Source organism: Epinephelus moara, chromosome 3 (assembly GCF_006386435.1).
Source record: "Epinephelus moara isolate mb chromosome 3, YSFRI_EMoa_1.0, whole genome shotgun sequence".
Classification (NCBI taxonomy): Eukaryota; Metazoa; Chordata; class Actinopteri; order Perciformes; family Serranidae; genus Epinephelus; species Epinephelus moara.
Window position 1 is genome coordinate 30,103,920 of NC_065508.1, and position 11,926 is coordinate 30,115,845.

The 11,926-nt window shown below is 41.9% G+C and overlaps 1 protein-coding gene across 2 annotated transcripts in view; it reads left to right on the plus strand.

Moving 5' to 3' along the window:
• LOC126387696 (E3 ubiquitin-protein ligase CBL-like) overlaps nucleotides 1–11,926 on the plus strand; it is a 32,327-nt gene that overhangs the window by 8,750 nt on the left and 11,651 nt on the right. For both annotated transcript variants that reach the window (XR_007569702.1, XM_050040311.1), the window contains exons 3-11: nucleotides 1,276–1,422; nucleotides 2,701–2,857; nucleotides 3,887–4,008; nucleotides 4,213–4,350; nucleotides 5,396–5,483; nucleotides 5,749–5,880; nucleotides 9,128–9,334; nucleotides 9,535–9,651; nucleotides 10,420–10,709. Coding sequence is in view for 1 of the 2 variants with exons in the window: in XM_050040311.1 (XP_049896268.1) it covers nucleotides 1,276–1,422; nucleotides 2,701–2,857; nucleotides 3,887–4,008; nucleotides 4,213–4,350; nucleotides 5,396–5,483; nucleotides 5,749–5,880; nucleotides 9,128–9,334; nucleotides 9,535–9,651; nucleotides 10,420–10,709 (1,398 nt within the window). In the remaining variant the exon portion in view is untranslated. The remainder of the gene's footprint in view (nucleotides 1–1,275; nucleotides 1,423–2,700; nucleotides 2,858–3,886; nucleotides 4,009–4,212; nucleotides 4,351–5,395; nucleotides 5,484–5,748; nucleotides 5,881–9,127; nucleotides 9,335–9,534; nucleotides 9,652–10,419; nucleotides 10,710–11,926) is intronic.

Below are 11,926 nucleotides of genomic sequence, written 5' to 3' on the forward strand. Positions count from 1 at the left end.
TTGAGGAGTCAGTGTAAAAAGGGCTATGGATTCAGACAGAAAGGATGGGGGGACCCAGAGAGAATGCTCATGCTTAGGACCCAAAATTTGTTGCTACAGCTCTGGTTGTAAAGTCTGTAAGACGACAATTTAAAGTGAGGATGGAAACACCAGCAACATGCTAAAACATCTTTTAAACCAACAGCTAAAATTCCAGGTGTGCCATGTATTTGACACGCTACACAAATGTCCAAATGCTTCCCAACTGAGCAGTAGGCCTGCCATCAGAGGGGTCAAAGGGTACAGATGACCCTGGCCCAAGGCCAAGGGGGGGCCATGTAAAGGAATCAGGTACAACAATTTACTTACTGACAATCACTGACAATACAAGATAATGTATTTGCATGATAAATAAATGTCATTTTATAATTAAAACACATTTCAACATGCCATCTGATACTCCCACCCCCTGCAGGTACTGTGAAATGGTGTGGTCCATCTGACATGGGTCATGTGTGTGATGCACAGAACTCAGTGTCGTTAATGTAAATGTGAAGCGGAGCCTGATGAGCTAAGTCAGGATGCCTCACCAAAAATCAGGGGCTCCTTTAAGAAAAGTCAAAGTACAGAGAGAACAAGACAATGAAAGGAGAAGAGAGGCAACAGCCAGATGTCTGGAAAAAGAAAATGTGAACAAACAGCAGGTGTGACAGGCAGAGCTTATGGAGAGATTAATTTTTAGCAAATAAAACCTGCTCTATCAGGCTCAGTTTTAAAGCCACAGTGAAGACACGGGTATGAAATTAAACTTAAGACCTAAGGTATCCATTAGCACCAACCATGCCATGCTATCTTATTGGAAAGGGGGCCAAATAAAGCTCCAAGCTTCCAGAATTGGGAATCAGTTATGTAACCAATGGAAAAAATGGGACTGATGCGCACAAGCGATAACAGCATTGATGTCAATAAAATCTTATAAATTCCCATCCCTACTTTGACTCCAATATTAGAATAAGTAGAAGAAGAAGCAGAAGTAAAGCCGAACGTTTTAAAGTTTGTCTTGCGTCTCTTTTTGCCGTAATATGTGGAAGTTGACTGAAAAGCTCTCAGAGGAACTCGGGAAGTGTGAATAATATTAAAGATATGTTCAGTAAATACAGGTGTGATTTGCCTTGTGTAGTTCTAGATAAGCACATTCAGTATGTTTGTTAATAATCTCAGACCAGTGATATGAATTTGGACAAACGCTGGAGCTCAGTCTTATCACTTGTGTTTGTTTCCTCCTCTCCCACTCAGGCGGAACCTCACCAAGCTGTCTCTGATCTTCAGTCACATGCTGGCCGAGCTGAAAGCCATCTTCCCCAACGGCTTATTTCAGGGCGACAACTTCAGGATCACCAAAGCTGATGCTGCCGAATTTTGGAGGAGGTCATTTGGGGACAAGTGAGTTTCTACTTTAGGTTACTATAGATTGGTATGTTAAAAGTTTATGTTTCTTTTGGTTTGTGATTTTAAATGTTGTTCTGCAGCTTTAATTCAGGTGTTTAGTTTCATGATTAGAGCTTGTTTCACACGTTTTTACATTCAATTCTATTTTTGTAAGTTAAATTTGACTCTGTTACAGCCTTTTATTCACACAGATTCTGTTTGCAGGGTGCAGATCCTTAAAAAGTCTTAAAGGCCCAGACACACCAACTTCAGAGAACTAGCGGCTACAAAAGTCGACTGTTGTTAATTGGTATTAAAATGTCTTAAATCAATCTTTATCCTAAAATAAGGCCTTAAATTGGTATTAAAATGTATTAAGTCAATCTTTATCTTAAAATAAGGACATTAATTGGTATTAAAATGTCTTAAGTCAATCTTTATCTTAAAATGAGGACATTAATTGGTATTAAAATGTCTTAAGTCAATCTTTATCTTAAAATGAGGACATTAATTGGTATTAAAATGTATTAAAAAGCTAAGACATGAAGTAGGATTTTACAAATTGGGTTTTTTTTCTGATGGAGCATTGTAAAGTCTTTAAACAATTGGTAACTTTTATATTTCTAAAGCAATTTACCAAACGTCTCTCATATTAATGTCACGAAGATTAGGATAGCAGAACCAACAACGCTAACATTTATTTTCTGGCCAGGATGCTCAGAGCAGAGGATCCACTGTCACAACATGGGGAAATATAAATTCAACTAAAATGGGCCTTTTAACCAAGACTTGGTGGCGTGGCTGACACCGGTACAAGGCAAAGCATTTGAGGCGGTGTGATTTAATGCCAAACATATTTTAAACTCAGCACGATGGGAATCAAGGCAGTGGAATCTCACACGCAGGTTGCAGAAACACAATGCCACCCAGAAAACTCGCCAACAAATGCAACATGTTTACCCGTTCTGTTGTGCCCTTATCTCCGCCACGAGATGAGAAAGTCATGTTTTATGTTACAATAAACATTTTGGCAAAATTCTCCCTAACCCTACATAACTAATGTGAGTTCATGTTTCCCTTCAGTGGGGGTTATTGTATAATTGTTCTTAAATTTAATTCAGAGCAGCTTTACAAAAGTCTAAACTCTAACTTGTCATAAGCGGTAGGTGTCCTGTGTTTAGTAAGTTACTGTCTCAGCTTTAGGTTTTGAGACTGTGATATTCAAACTTATGAATATATAAGTTCCTTCAAAACCTGTAATTTCTGCCCCCCCCTCCTTCCCATGTGTTGCAGGACCATCGTGCCCTGGAGGACATTTCGTCAAGCTCTCCACGAGTTTCACCCCATCAGCTCGGGCCTGGAGGCCATGGCTCTCAAGTCCACCATCGACCTCACCTGCAACGACTACATCTCTGTCTTTGAGTTTGACATCTTCACCAGGCTCTTCCAGGTAAAGCGGGATTTATACTCGTGTGGCAGACCCTACGCCATAGCCTATGCCAAGACATTATCTGTGAATTTTGTTCCTTTAAATCCCCCACTATGAAGAAATAACATTCTTTGCTAGCCTGATGCTAATGGCAGTACTCAGCGGGTTGATAAAGTGTCTCTGCTGTTTCACGCCTTCATTTCTCCTTTTTTTTTTACTCTGTGTGCTCGTCCCCAGAGGAAATGTCAATTATACTGGTGTTTGTTGATATACGGTTGTCTATGGCAGTAGATCACTCTGTGTTTCTATTGGTCAAAGTGACGGCTGTGGCGGGAGAAGTTGTGGAAAGACAAAAAGAAAAACATGCTAGACTTTCTGTTGGGATGTGGCGTCGGTTGTCGTCTACTATGACATACTACACACAATAAAACAATGGATTATTGCCTATGACACTTGTCGTTGTTGTCGTTCAGGAGGCATTGCTGTGAGGCGTTGCTACAGTCTGTAAGTCAGATCCACCCCTCGCTCCTCCACAGCTCCACCCACACGTCCAAATATGGTCACTTCTAACTCCAAAAAACCAAGATGGTGACGGTCAGAATGCCGAACTCGAGGCGAAGTCACAGAAGCTACGTCTGTTATTTTACACGGTCTTTGCTACTCACGTTTTTTTATTTTTTTATTTGCAAGTACTTGATTATAGATGTTACCTAAATTGCCCATCCCTACTCTGAATCACATTTTAGTGAAAGGCAATAAAATTTAGAGGCTTCCAGTCAAAATCGGCGCATAGAATCAAACCTTTTGCTTTGTAGAGTGGAAAAACTTTTGCACTTTCAGTTATGTTGGTTTTTGTCTCTTTGAAACCTGCTTTGTGTACATATATGTTGTTGCCGTTAGCCGTCTTCCTCCCTGTCGTTGCTGGTAGACACTGCAAACTGTCACAGTCTGATTCCTGTCTGGATCATGCAAATCTGATTTGGGCATTGAAGTTGAACGAAGCCTCAAAGCAGTCGATATCTGCATCATGAACTCCATCTTGTTTTGCAGCCATGGTCGTCCCTTTTAAGGAACTGGAACAGTCTGGCAGTCACACACCCTGGGTACATGGCCTTCCTAACGTACGACGAGGTCAAGGCTCGGCTGCACAGGTTCATCCACAAACCTGGCAGGTAAATATTTCTGCATCCTAATCCGATGTGGACCAGAAATACATTGAAGTAAGGAAATAATTGTCAGTTGAGCTGTTGCTTCGTCATGATATTACAGTTGTGGATGAATCTAAGAGGGATAGGAGATTACTCAAGATAAACACATTGTTCCAATTAAACACTGCCAGTATAAACTGTTGGTTGAGATTGTCGTCTCCCTCTCAGCTACATCTTCAGACTGAGCTGCACTCGGCTGGGCCAGTGGGCAATTGGCTACGTGACAGCTGATGGGAACATCCTGCAGACCATCCCCCATAACAAGCCACTCTTCCAAGCCCTCATTGACGGATACAGAGAGGGATTGTGAGTGCCATTACAACACAGTGTCAATGCACCATACATACATTTTAGGCTTGTTACAGCTCATACATGCCTCTAAGGATGGGTAAAAAAAGATTAAAGACAAAGACATAATGACTCCAAAACAGCTAGAATGTTTAGTCAGTGTATTGAAGTTATAGTATTGTCTTTTAATGTGTCAATAATGGGAGTAGCAGTAACTTGATTTATTAGAGCTACAGTGCGGGACTTCAACGTATAAATAAACCTCCACTACATTCGCGCCCTTGCAAAACGAGTTGCTGCCAGGGAAAGCTCTCTGGAGTTTTGGTGTTAGGTGTCTATGGCAACTTTTCCGTGTGGACGCACAGGAAGTGATGCATTTTACATCAACTAGCCAGAGTGAAAGGGGGGCGTGATTAATTTATTTTTAGTTTATGTTAAATTTGTTTTTGTTTTTGTTTTTTTTAGGGATGCACAATAATATCGGCAAATATGACAAAAGGAAACGTTGGAAATGTTCTTTATAAATATAAATCAGACGATGAAATAACAGTACTACACACTGAAAACACAAACACATGGTCTTAAACCAGGGTATCACATAAGGAGGCCTACAAAAAGTGGGGTACAAGCATACAGATAAAGAGGTATATTCAGTCAGGATTTGGAGAATAAAGTTGCATAATTTTCATCGTACATGGATATATCGATATCAGTTATTGGCCAAATGCGATGTCATTTATTGACAAAAAATCCAGCATTGTGAATCCCTAGGTTTTTTTTTGTTTTCTTTTTCTGTTTGGCGCTGCTTTTCATTTCGTTTTCTCAATGCTTCATCTGCTGTCTACTATGTATGTTGACGGTTTGAAATAAAGCTTAGAGGGGGGGGGGCATATTTTTAAATGTAATTTGAAAGGTTTCTCCTGTAGCGGAGAAACTCACAAAGAATTAACATCTGTTGGCTGTTTCACAATCTTTTGACTCATTGTTTTTGTTTTACAACTCTGGTTAAGACATGTCTTGTAACACTAACCTGTGTGTGTTTACATCTGCTGTGGCTCTCTAGCTATTTGTTCCCAGATGGTCGTGCACAGAACCCAGACCTCACAGGACTGTGTGAACCCTCTCCACAGGATCACATCAAAGTTACTCAGGTTTGAACTTGTTTGTTTCTCATCTTTAAACCAGTCAATCTCGTTCTCGTGCCTCGGGAAGGCCGTCAATAGTAAACAATTGCAGTAGACACACTGCAAGAGATGCTTAAGGCAAATCAGTGCCACTATGTCACGCTACAGTGTAGACCATAAACAATGAATGGATAAAATCTTCTAGGCTGAGATTGATGTGACTGAGTGTTACAGCTATGATGTTTAGTATAAACAACCCGTGTCTCCTCTTTCTCCTCCTTCCTCCTTGCAGGAGCAGTATGAGCTGTACTGTGAGATGGGCTCCACTTTCCAGCTTTGTAAGATCTGTGCAGAGAACGACAAGGATGTGAAGATCGAGCCCTGCAGACACCTGATGTGCACGTCCTGTCTGACTGCCTGGCAGGTGAGGCTGCCTTCACACTATAAAGTTTTATTACGTTGTTTTCTAGCTGCTCGGTGAGTCCAGACAGTCAAAGAGGAAGAGTATCTTTTTGCTTACTGCTGGAAACATTTATGCAAATAAAGCTATGATTCAGTCTTGCTAAATATTTGCACTTTTACTGCAAATTTTCTTTGTATTTTAGGAAGACGTTTCACTGTTTTCTGATCTGATCTCTGCCAGATGTTAACTTCACGTCCTCCATGTTTATTTGATGTCTTGATTAATTTAGCTTAATATACATTTCCTCCACAGCACAGATTCCTTCAGATTAAACTCTCTTCTCCAACAGAAACTCTTTTGATTCAGACTTTTTTTTTATTAATGTTAAGATACCATCAACGAAACTCAACAACTCAGCCCTTGTCGGCATTCTTATTTGAACCATCTAAAAGAAGTGTGGAGTTCCTTGACAGTAGCTTCACACTGAGCAGTGATTGGACATAATTAGTGTATCAGTGCATTAGTGTGACAGGATGATGATGACAATCGCTGTACTGATGGAATTATTTGTCATGTGTTTGCTCACATGATAAATTCAGCATATTATCCTGTGATTTGCTTAAAGGGACATTTAACCAGCCTCGTATCATCATACCGTCGGTTTCTTCCCTCCATCTTGACAGCGCCCAGACCTCCCCACTCATTTGCCTGCAAAAATTGTTTTGCATCATCCGACAGATTTTTGGTGGCTGTTGCTCAAACTACAAATTGTACTTGCACATTTTTGTAAGGAAAGACACAAAAGGTTCATCCCAATACATGGTCTCACATCCACGTTTCCTCACTTGTGTCTTTTCCTCGCATCTTATCCGCCCACATAAGATGTGAGGATGAGATGCAAGGAGAGAGGAAACAAGGAAATGTGTCTTTAGAGAAAAGAGACAGCTTTTCCTCTGAAGTGTCACAGGAAGCGTTGCCTGTTCCTGGTGACGGTGGCAGCTGATTACAGCTGGACCAGGAATCAGTCGGCTTTATTCACAACTGGTGAGACTTGTCGGAACACGCATTATTGGCATCTGTATTTATTGATATTCTGATTATGAATGTTTTATTCAAAAACCCAGGATATGATTATTGTGTCTCTTAAACACTGGAAATGATTGATTAGGATAAATGTTTTAGGGAAAATTTAAATTTTGTTAAAATCAAAATCAAATCACAGCAGCTGCCTCAAAGTCACTATCTCCCCTTACCCACTACCTCGATCACGGAACAGTTAAAAGACAATGTTCGGAGGATCTGAGAGGTCGGGAGCTGGAGTAGGGGCAGAGAAGTTCAGCAGTATACTGGAGTACCAGCCCATGTGCCGCTTTAAAAACAAAACAAAACAAAGTTACTCATCAAACCAAACGCTCAGGAATCATCATCCTCACGTGACTGAATGGAAATGACAATTAATAATATCAAAAGTGTTTCTTGCTGACAGACACACTCTCCTGCTCTCTCCGACTTTAATTATCTCCAGAATAAAAGTTAACAGGGGAAATAAGAGATCATGAAAAGTGTTTCCGGTCTTTTAGTTTAGTTTTACATATCAGATCAGTCTGATCAGCTGCAGCGTCCAATAAACAACTGATAATCAATAAGAAGGCGTGTCGGTTGGCAAAAGACTTCGCTCATGGCTCCTCAGAGATCCCTCCCCTCTCTCCTCAACTCCTCCATGCACATCTAAATAATTTAGACATCCCTCAAGATGGCAGGTATTGATCAGTTTCCAGATCAAGTGATCGAGGACAGAGGAGTCAAGGAGGGATATTGGGATGAACCCAAATAGTATAGCCAGCCACCATATTGTTTCCTGTATCCAAACGGCCAAGCTCGCATTACCCACCAGCGGGAGCATTTATTGATCCAGTGCGGCAGAGTGCATTGTGGTAGTTGTAGGTTTTCTACATCTTGAGCAAAAGCAAATGCCACAGTCTTTTTTTCTGTTTTCTCTGGTCATGTAGCACCAACTGCAAATGTGTCTCTTTCTTCTGCACAAACAGCCCAGTTTTATGAAAAGAACATCTTTCCAGTAGTGAAATACTTCTTTAAGTTTTACAACTTCAGTTTGTAAACTACTGATCCATTTATTACAATCTGTTCAGATGAGAAAATTCACTCACAACCGGTGATATCAAAGGAACAAACTTCAGTGTAATCCTAACATAATTTATTAAGTAAACAAATGTAGTGTCCACTTGAATGTCCACAAGGTTTGTCCAACTCATAAATGTCCTCCTTATAGAGCCCCCTAGTCCGACCAAAAAAACAAAAGTGGAATATACATGTCCTCTTTTCAAAACTCAAAAAATACAAACCAGCTACAGCAGTCTACTGCAAAAAGGACTCCAAAAGAATTGAACTCACATGTAGAGCTTGCTCAGATGTAGACCTGTGGTTTGGTAATCTGGCCTTGGCTTGATTTCCAGTCTGCTCAGTAGTTGTGGTCCTCAGGTCACGCTGAAATTCCTTCTCCACTCCACAAACATGAAGTGAAACCATTAAAAGGAGCAAAATGCTTTTTTCTCTCTCAGTTAAAGGCTGCCGGGCTCCAATATAACTTCTCCGTTGACTTCCAAACACATTTTCTTTTCCCCAACACCAAACAATTCTCTTCTCTTTGTTCTCCAGGCCACGCCCCTTACACCTGTGATACTAGAGGAACAGATCACCTGACCAGTGTTGGCCATGTGACACTGTGCATGGCAAACATTTATATTCATTTTATTTCATATTTTTAATTTATTTCGGTGTCATGCCTTTGGCCCGTCCCATCTTCCAGTCGTTGCACATTCGAAACAAAACGTGGAAAAAAACATTGACAAACAAAACTGGCAACAAGGACACAGTGCACCAGAGGTTAAACTCAGCACTCTGTTGTTTCGAGTGTCAGAACAGATTCATTAATGCAGAGCAATTTTATTTTACTTTGCTATTTTTAAGGTCCATTTTTCAATGTTAAATGTCCTGCAGATGTTTTTGTCGTCAATGTGCCCCTCACCTCCTTACATCTTTACCTTGTTTTATGCTTTTGAATCATGGATTTTGTATTTAAAACAGTTTAGGTTTAACATGAAAAATGTTCTACACTGATACGACTTGTTTCACCATCATTCATCACATGTTAAAGAAATGCTCGCAGGTGTCATCTGTTTGAGCTCATATCTGCCTCCTGTGTGTGTGTGTGTGTGTGTGTGTGTGTGTGTGTGTGTGTCTCTATCAGGAGTCGGAGGGTCAAGGCTGCCCATTTTGCCGCTGTGAAATTAAAGGCACGGAGCCCATCGTAGTGGACCCCTTCCACCCGAAGGCCAGTGGGGCCTCCTTTGCTGGTTTCCAGGGGTCCAGCAGAGCAGAAGCTGCAGGGAATGATGAGGAGGAGGATGATCGCCTGGAGGACCACCTTGTCATGAGCAGGCTGGCCTGCTCCAAGGTAATGTCAGGAACCCTCCAACACACACACGTCAACTTGACAGACATACACTTAGTCAGATTTCGTCTCAGGAATCTATGTGGGATCATTTAAGTCTTTATTTAAGGATACTTTATTTTATTAATTTGCAGTGAAATTTACCTCTCATTGCTTTGTGCCATGCAGCCCCTCTAAATGTATCTGTGTGTGTATGTATGCAGGTGGAGCGCCCACCATCTCCAGTGTCTCAGCTGCCTCCAGTGCCCCCCCGACTGGACCTCCTGCAGCAGAGACCCTCCAGCTCCCACAGCGCTCAGGTTCAGGGAGCTACAGCCAAGGTAAGTGTCGCCCTTTTTACACAGAGATGGCGCTATAGAGCCGCGACTGAATCCCTTCTTTATGCCGCCTTTGGATTTTTACACAGAGACGAACAACAGCGGCATCATTCTGCTCCAGTGTGTGATTTTAGACAGCACAACAGTGTCAGCCTCTAGTGTGACATATAACATACCGGTTGGCAGCGCTTTCTAAACAGCAACAATGGCATTAAAATGGCAATAACAATAATTTAGCATCCCTGTTATATGGCGGCTGATCTTGTCCTCTCGGAGGGTAATGAGCCCCGGACCTCCCTGTTTTCCCAGTTTTCGGACATTTTCGGCCGCTGTTCTTCTTTGAGTTAGCTGCTAACTGCTAACAGCTACTTTTTACATCTACTATGGTGGGTTGCACGCATAACACATGGTCAAAACGTCACACCTGTGTCGCCCATGTTCCCGTCCTGCTGGCTGTCCTGTTCATACATCGTTTCAGTGCTGTTACTATCTCTGTTCCCAGCTCAGAGGTGAGACAACTTTGTCTGCCCACTCAGCGATTGTACCTTTTATAAAGAATGACAAGGCGGCATAATGGCGTGAAATTCTCACCTTAAAGAGGCGCTGTAGAGGGACTTGTGTGTGTGTGAGAGTGCCTTTAAGTGGAACAGAGTTTTAACCGGGATCGATGGTCAACAATCCTCTAATCTACTGCCAGTGGTACTAACACAGTCAACGTCAGGTTGTGTGTGTGTACGTGTGTCTTTACATCCTCTCCTACCTCCACCACAGATGGCAGCCACTCACCGAGACAAGCCTCTACCTCTGCCTCCAGCCCTGAGAGAGCTGCCCCCTCCTCCCCCTCCGGAGCGCCCCTCCCTGGTCGGCCAGGACTCTAGACTCCAGAGGAGACCCCTGCCCTCCACCCCCGACCAGCCCGCCTGGGCTTCCAACTACATGGTCCCACGTCCGGCAACCAAGGCCCTGTCAGGCTTGTCCTCCGCCCCTCAGAGCAACGGAACCAGCGCAGAGGGAAGCAAACCTCAGGCAGCTACAAACGCTGTGTACTGCCTGGCTGCAAGGTACGGCGCTCTGCTGCTGTGAGCTGTGATGGATAGGTAGTTGTTGTCTCATCAAGAAGGAAGAGCAAACCTCTGTAAAAGAACCGTAGGACAAAAGTATATTCACAGTTTTTCATACTCAGTCATGGTGTGACCACTTTGTCCTGGACAGATCATTGTCATCTTCTAAATATGATGGTTTCCATTTTTAATCAGAGTCAGTGACATGGCGTAGGAAAAATATGTGAGGAAGTCGAGTGAGTCAGATCTTCTAAAATATAAGGCATGATGTGCGATGCTGCCGGCACATCACAAGCAAAATGACCCTGTTGGGATTTAAATACCTTTACAAGATACAAGAATACAGCAGACATGAAGTATGGACATATCATACACATAAATGGCACACATCTTTTTTCTATCTTAACATGTAAAAATAAACACAGTATTGCAAATGTTATTACCTGCTCAGGTGTAAAGTACAGAATCAATAGCGTGATGCAGGAATGAGTCCTAAAATCCAGAAATGAGTTAGCAGACGGTTCCCTTGTCTAAAAGTCAGTAGGTTTTTGGAAAAGTTTTTTGGTTAGATGCCTGAAATACGGTCTGTGGTGAACACAAGCTTAAGAGACTTTGACGTTTTCTTCTATGACACAAAATACGTAGGTAAATCCCCCACTCATGAATTTTTTAAGCTTTTGTGTGTCTTAAAAAAAGCGAAATTAAACTACAAAGTGTCATCATGCATAACTGTGCAGAACACGGCTTTACAGCCTTGTTGTGGTGGCGACGTTAAATCATGCAGCAGTAGCAATAATACTGCATGCATTTCACCTGTTTTTTAGTAGCGGGACAAATCATGTCCTACCAAAAAAACTATAACTTATCAACACAGTAATTCCTAGGGTTGGGTACCGAAACTCGGTACTTTTTGTACTTGGTACCGATTCACGTCGGTACTACAGAGTACTGATTCACTTAAAATGAATCGGTGCCAAATTTTGGTACCTGAGGTGGAGGCGGAGCGAGAGCACATGACTCGCACCTCAGACTCAGCAACAATGGCGACAAAAAAAATGTGCAGACAAAAGTTAAAGGGCCAGTGTGTAATATTTGGCATGGTTTATTGTCAAATCTGAATCTGAATCTGAATATTCTACCCATTAATATGTTTATACAAGTGTATAATCGCTATAAAATAAAATTCGTTTGGTTTTTGTAGCCTTATAATTATGCTT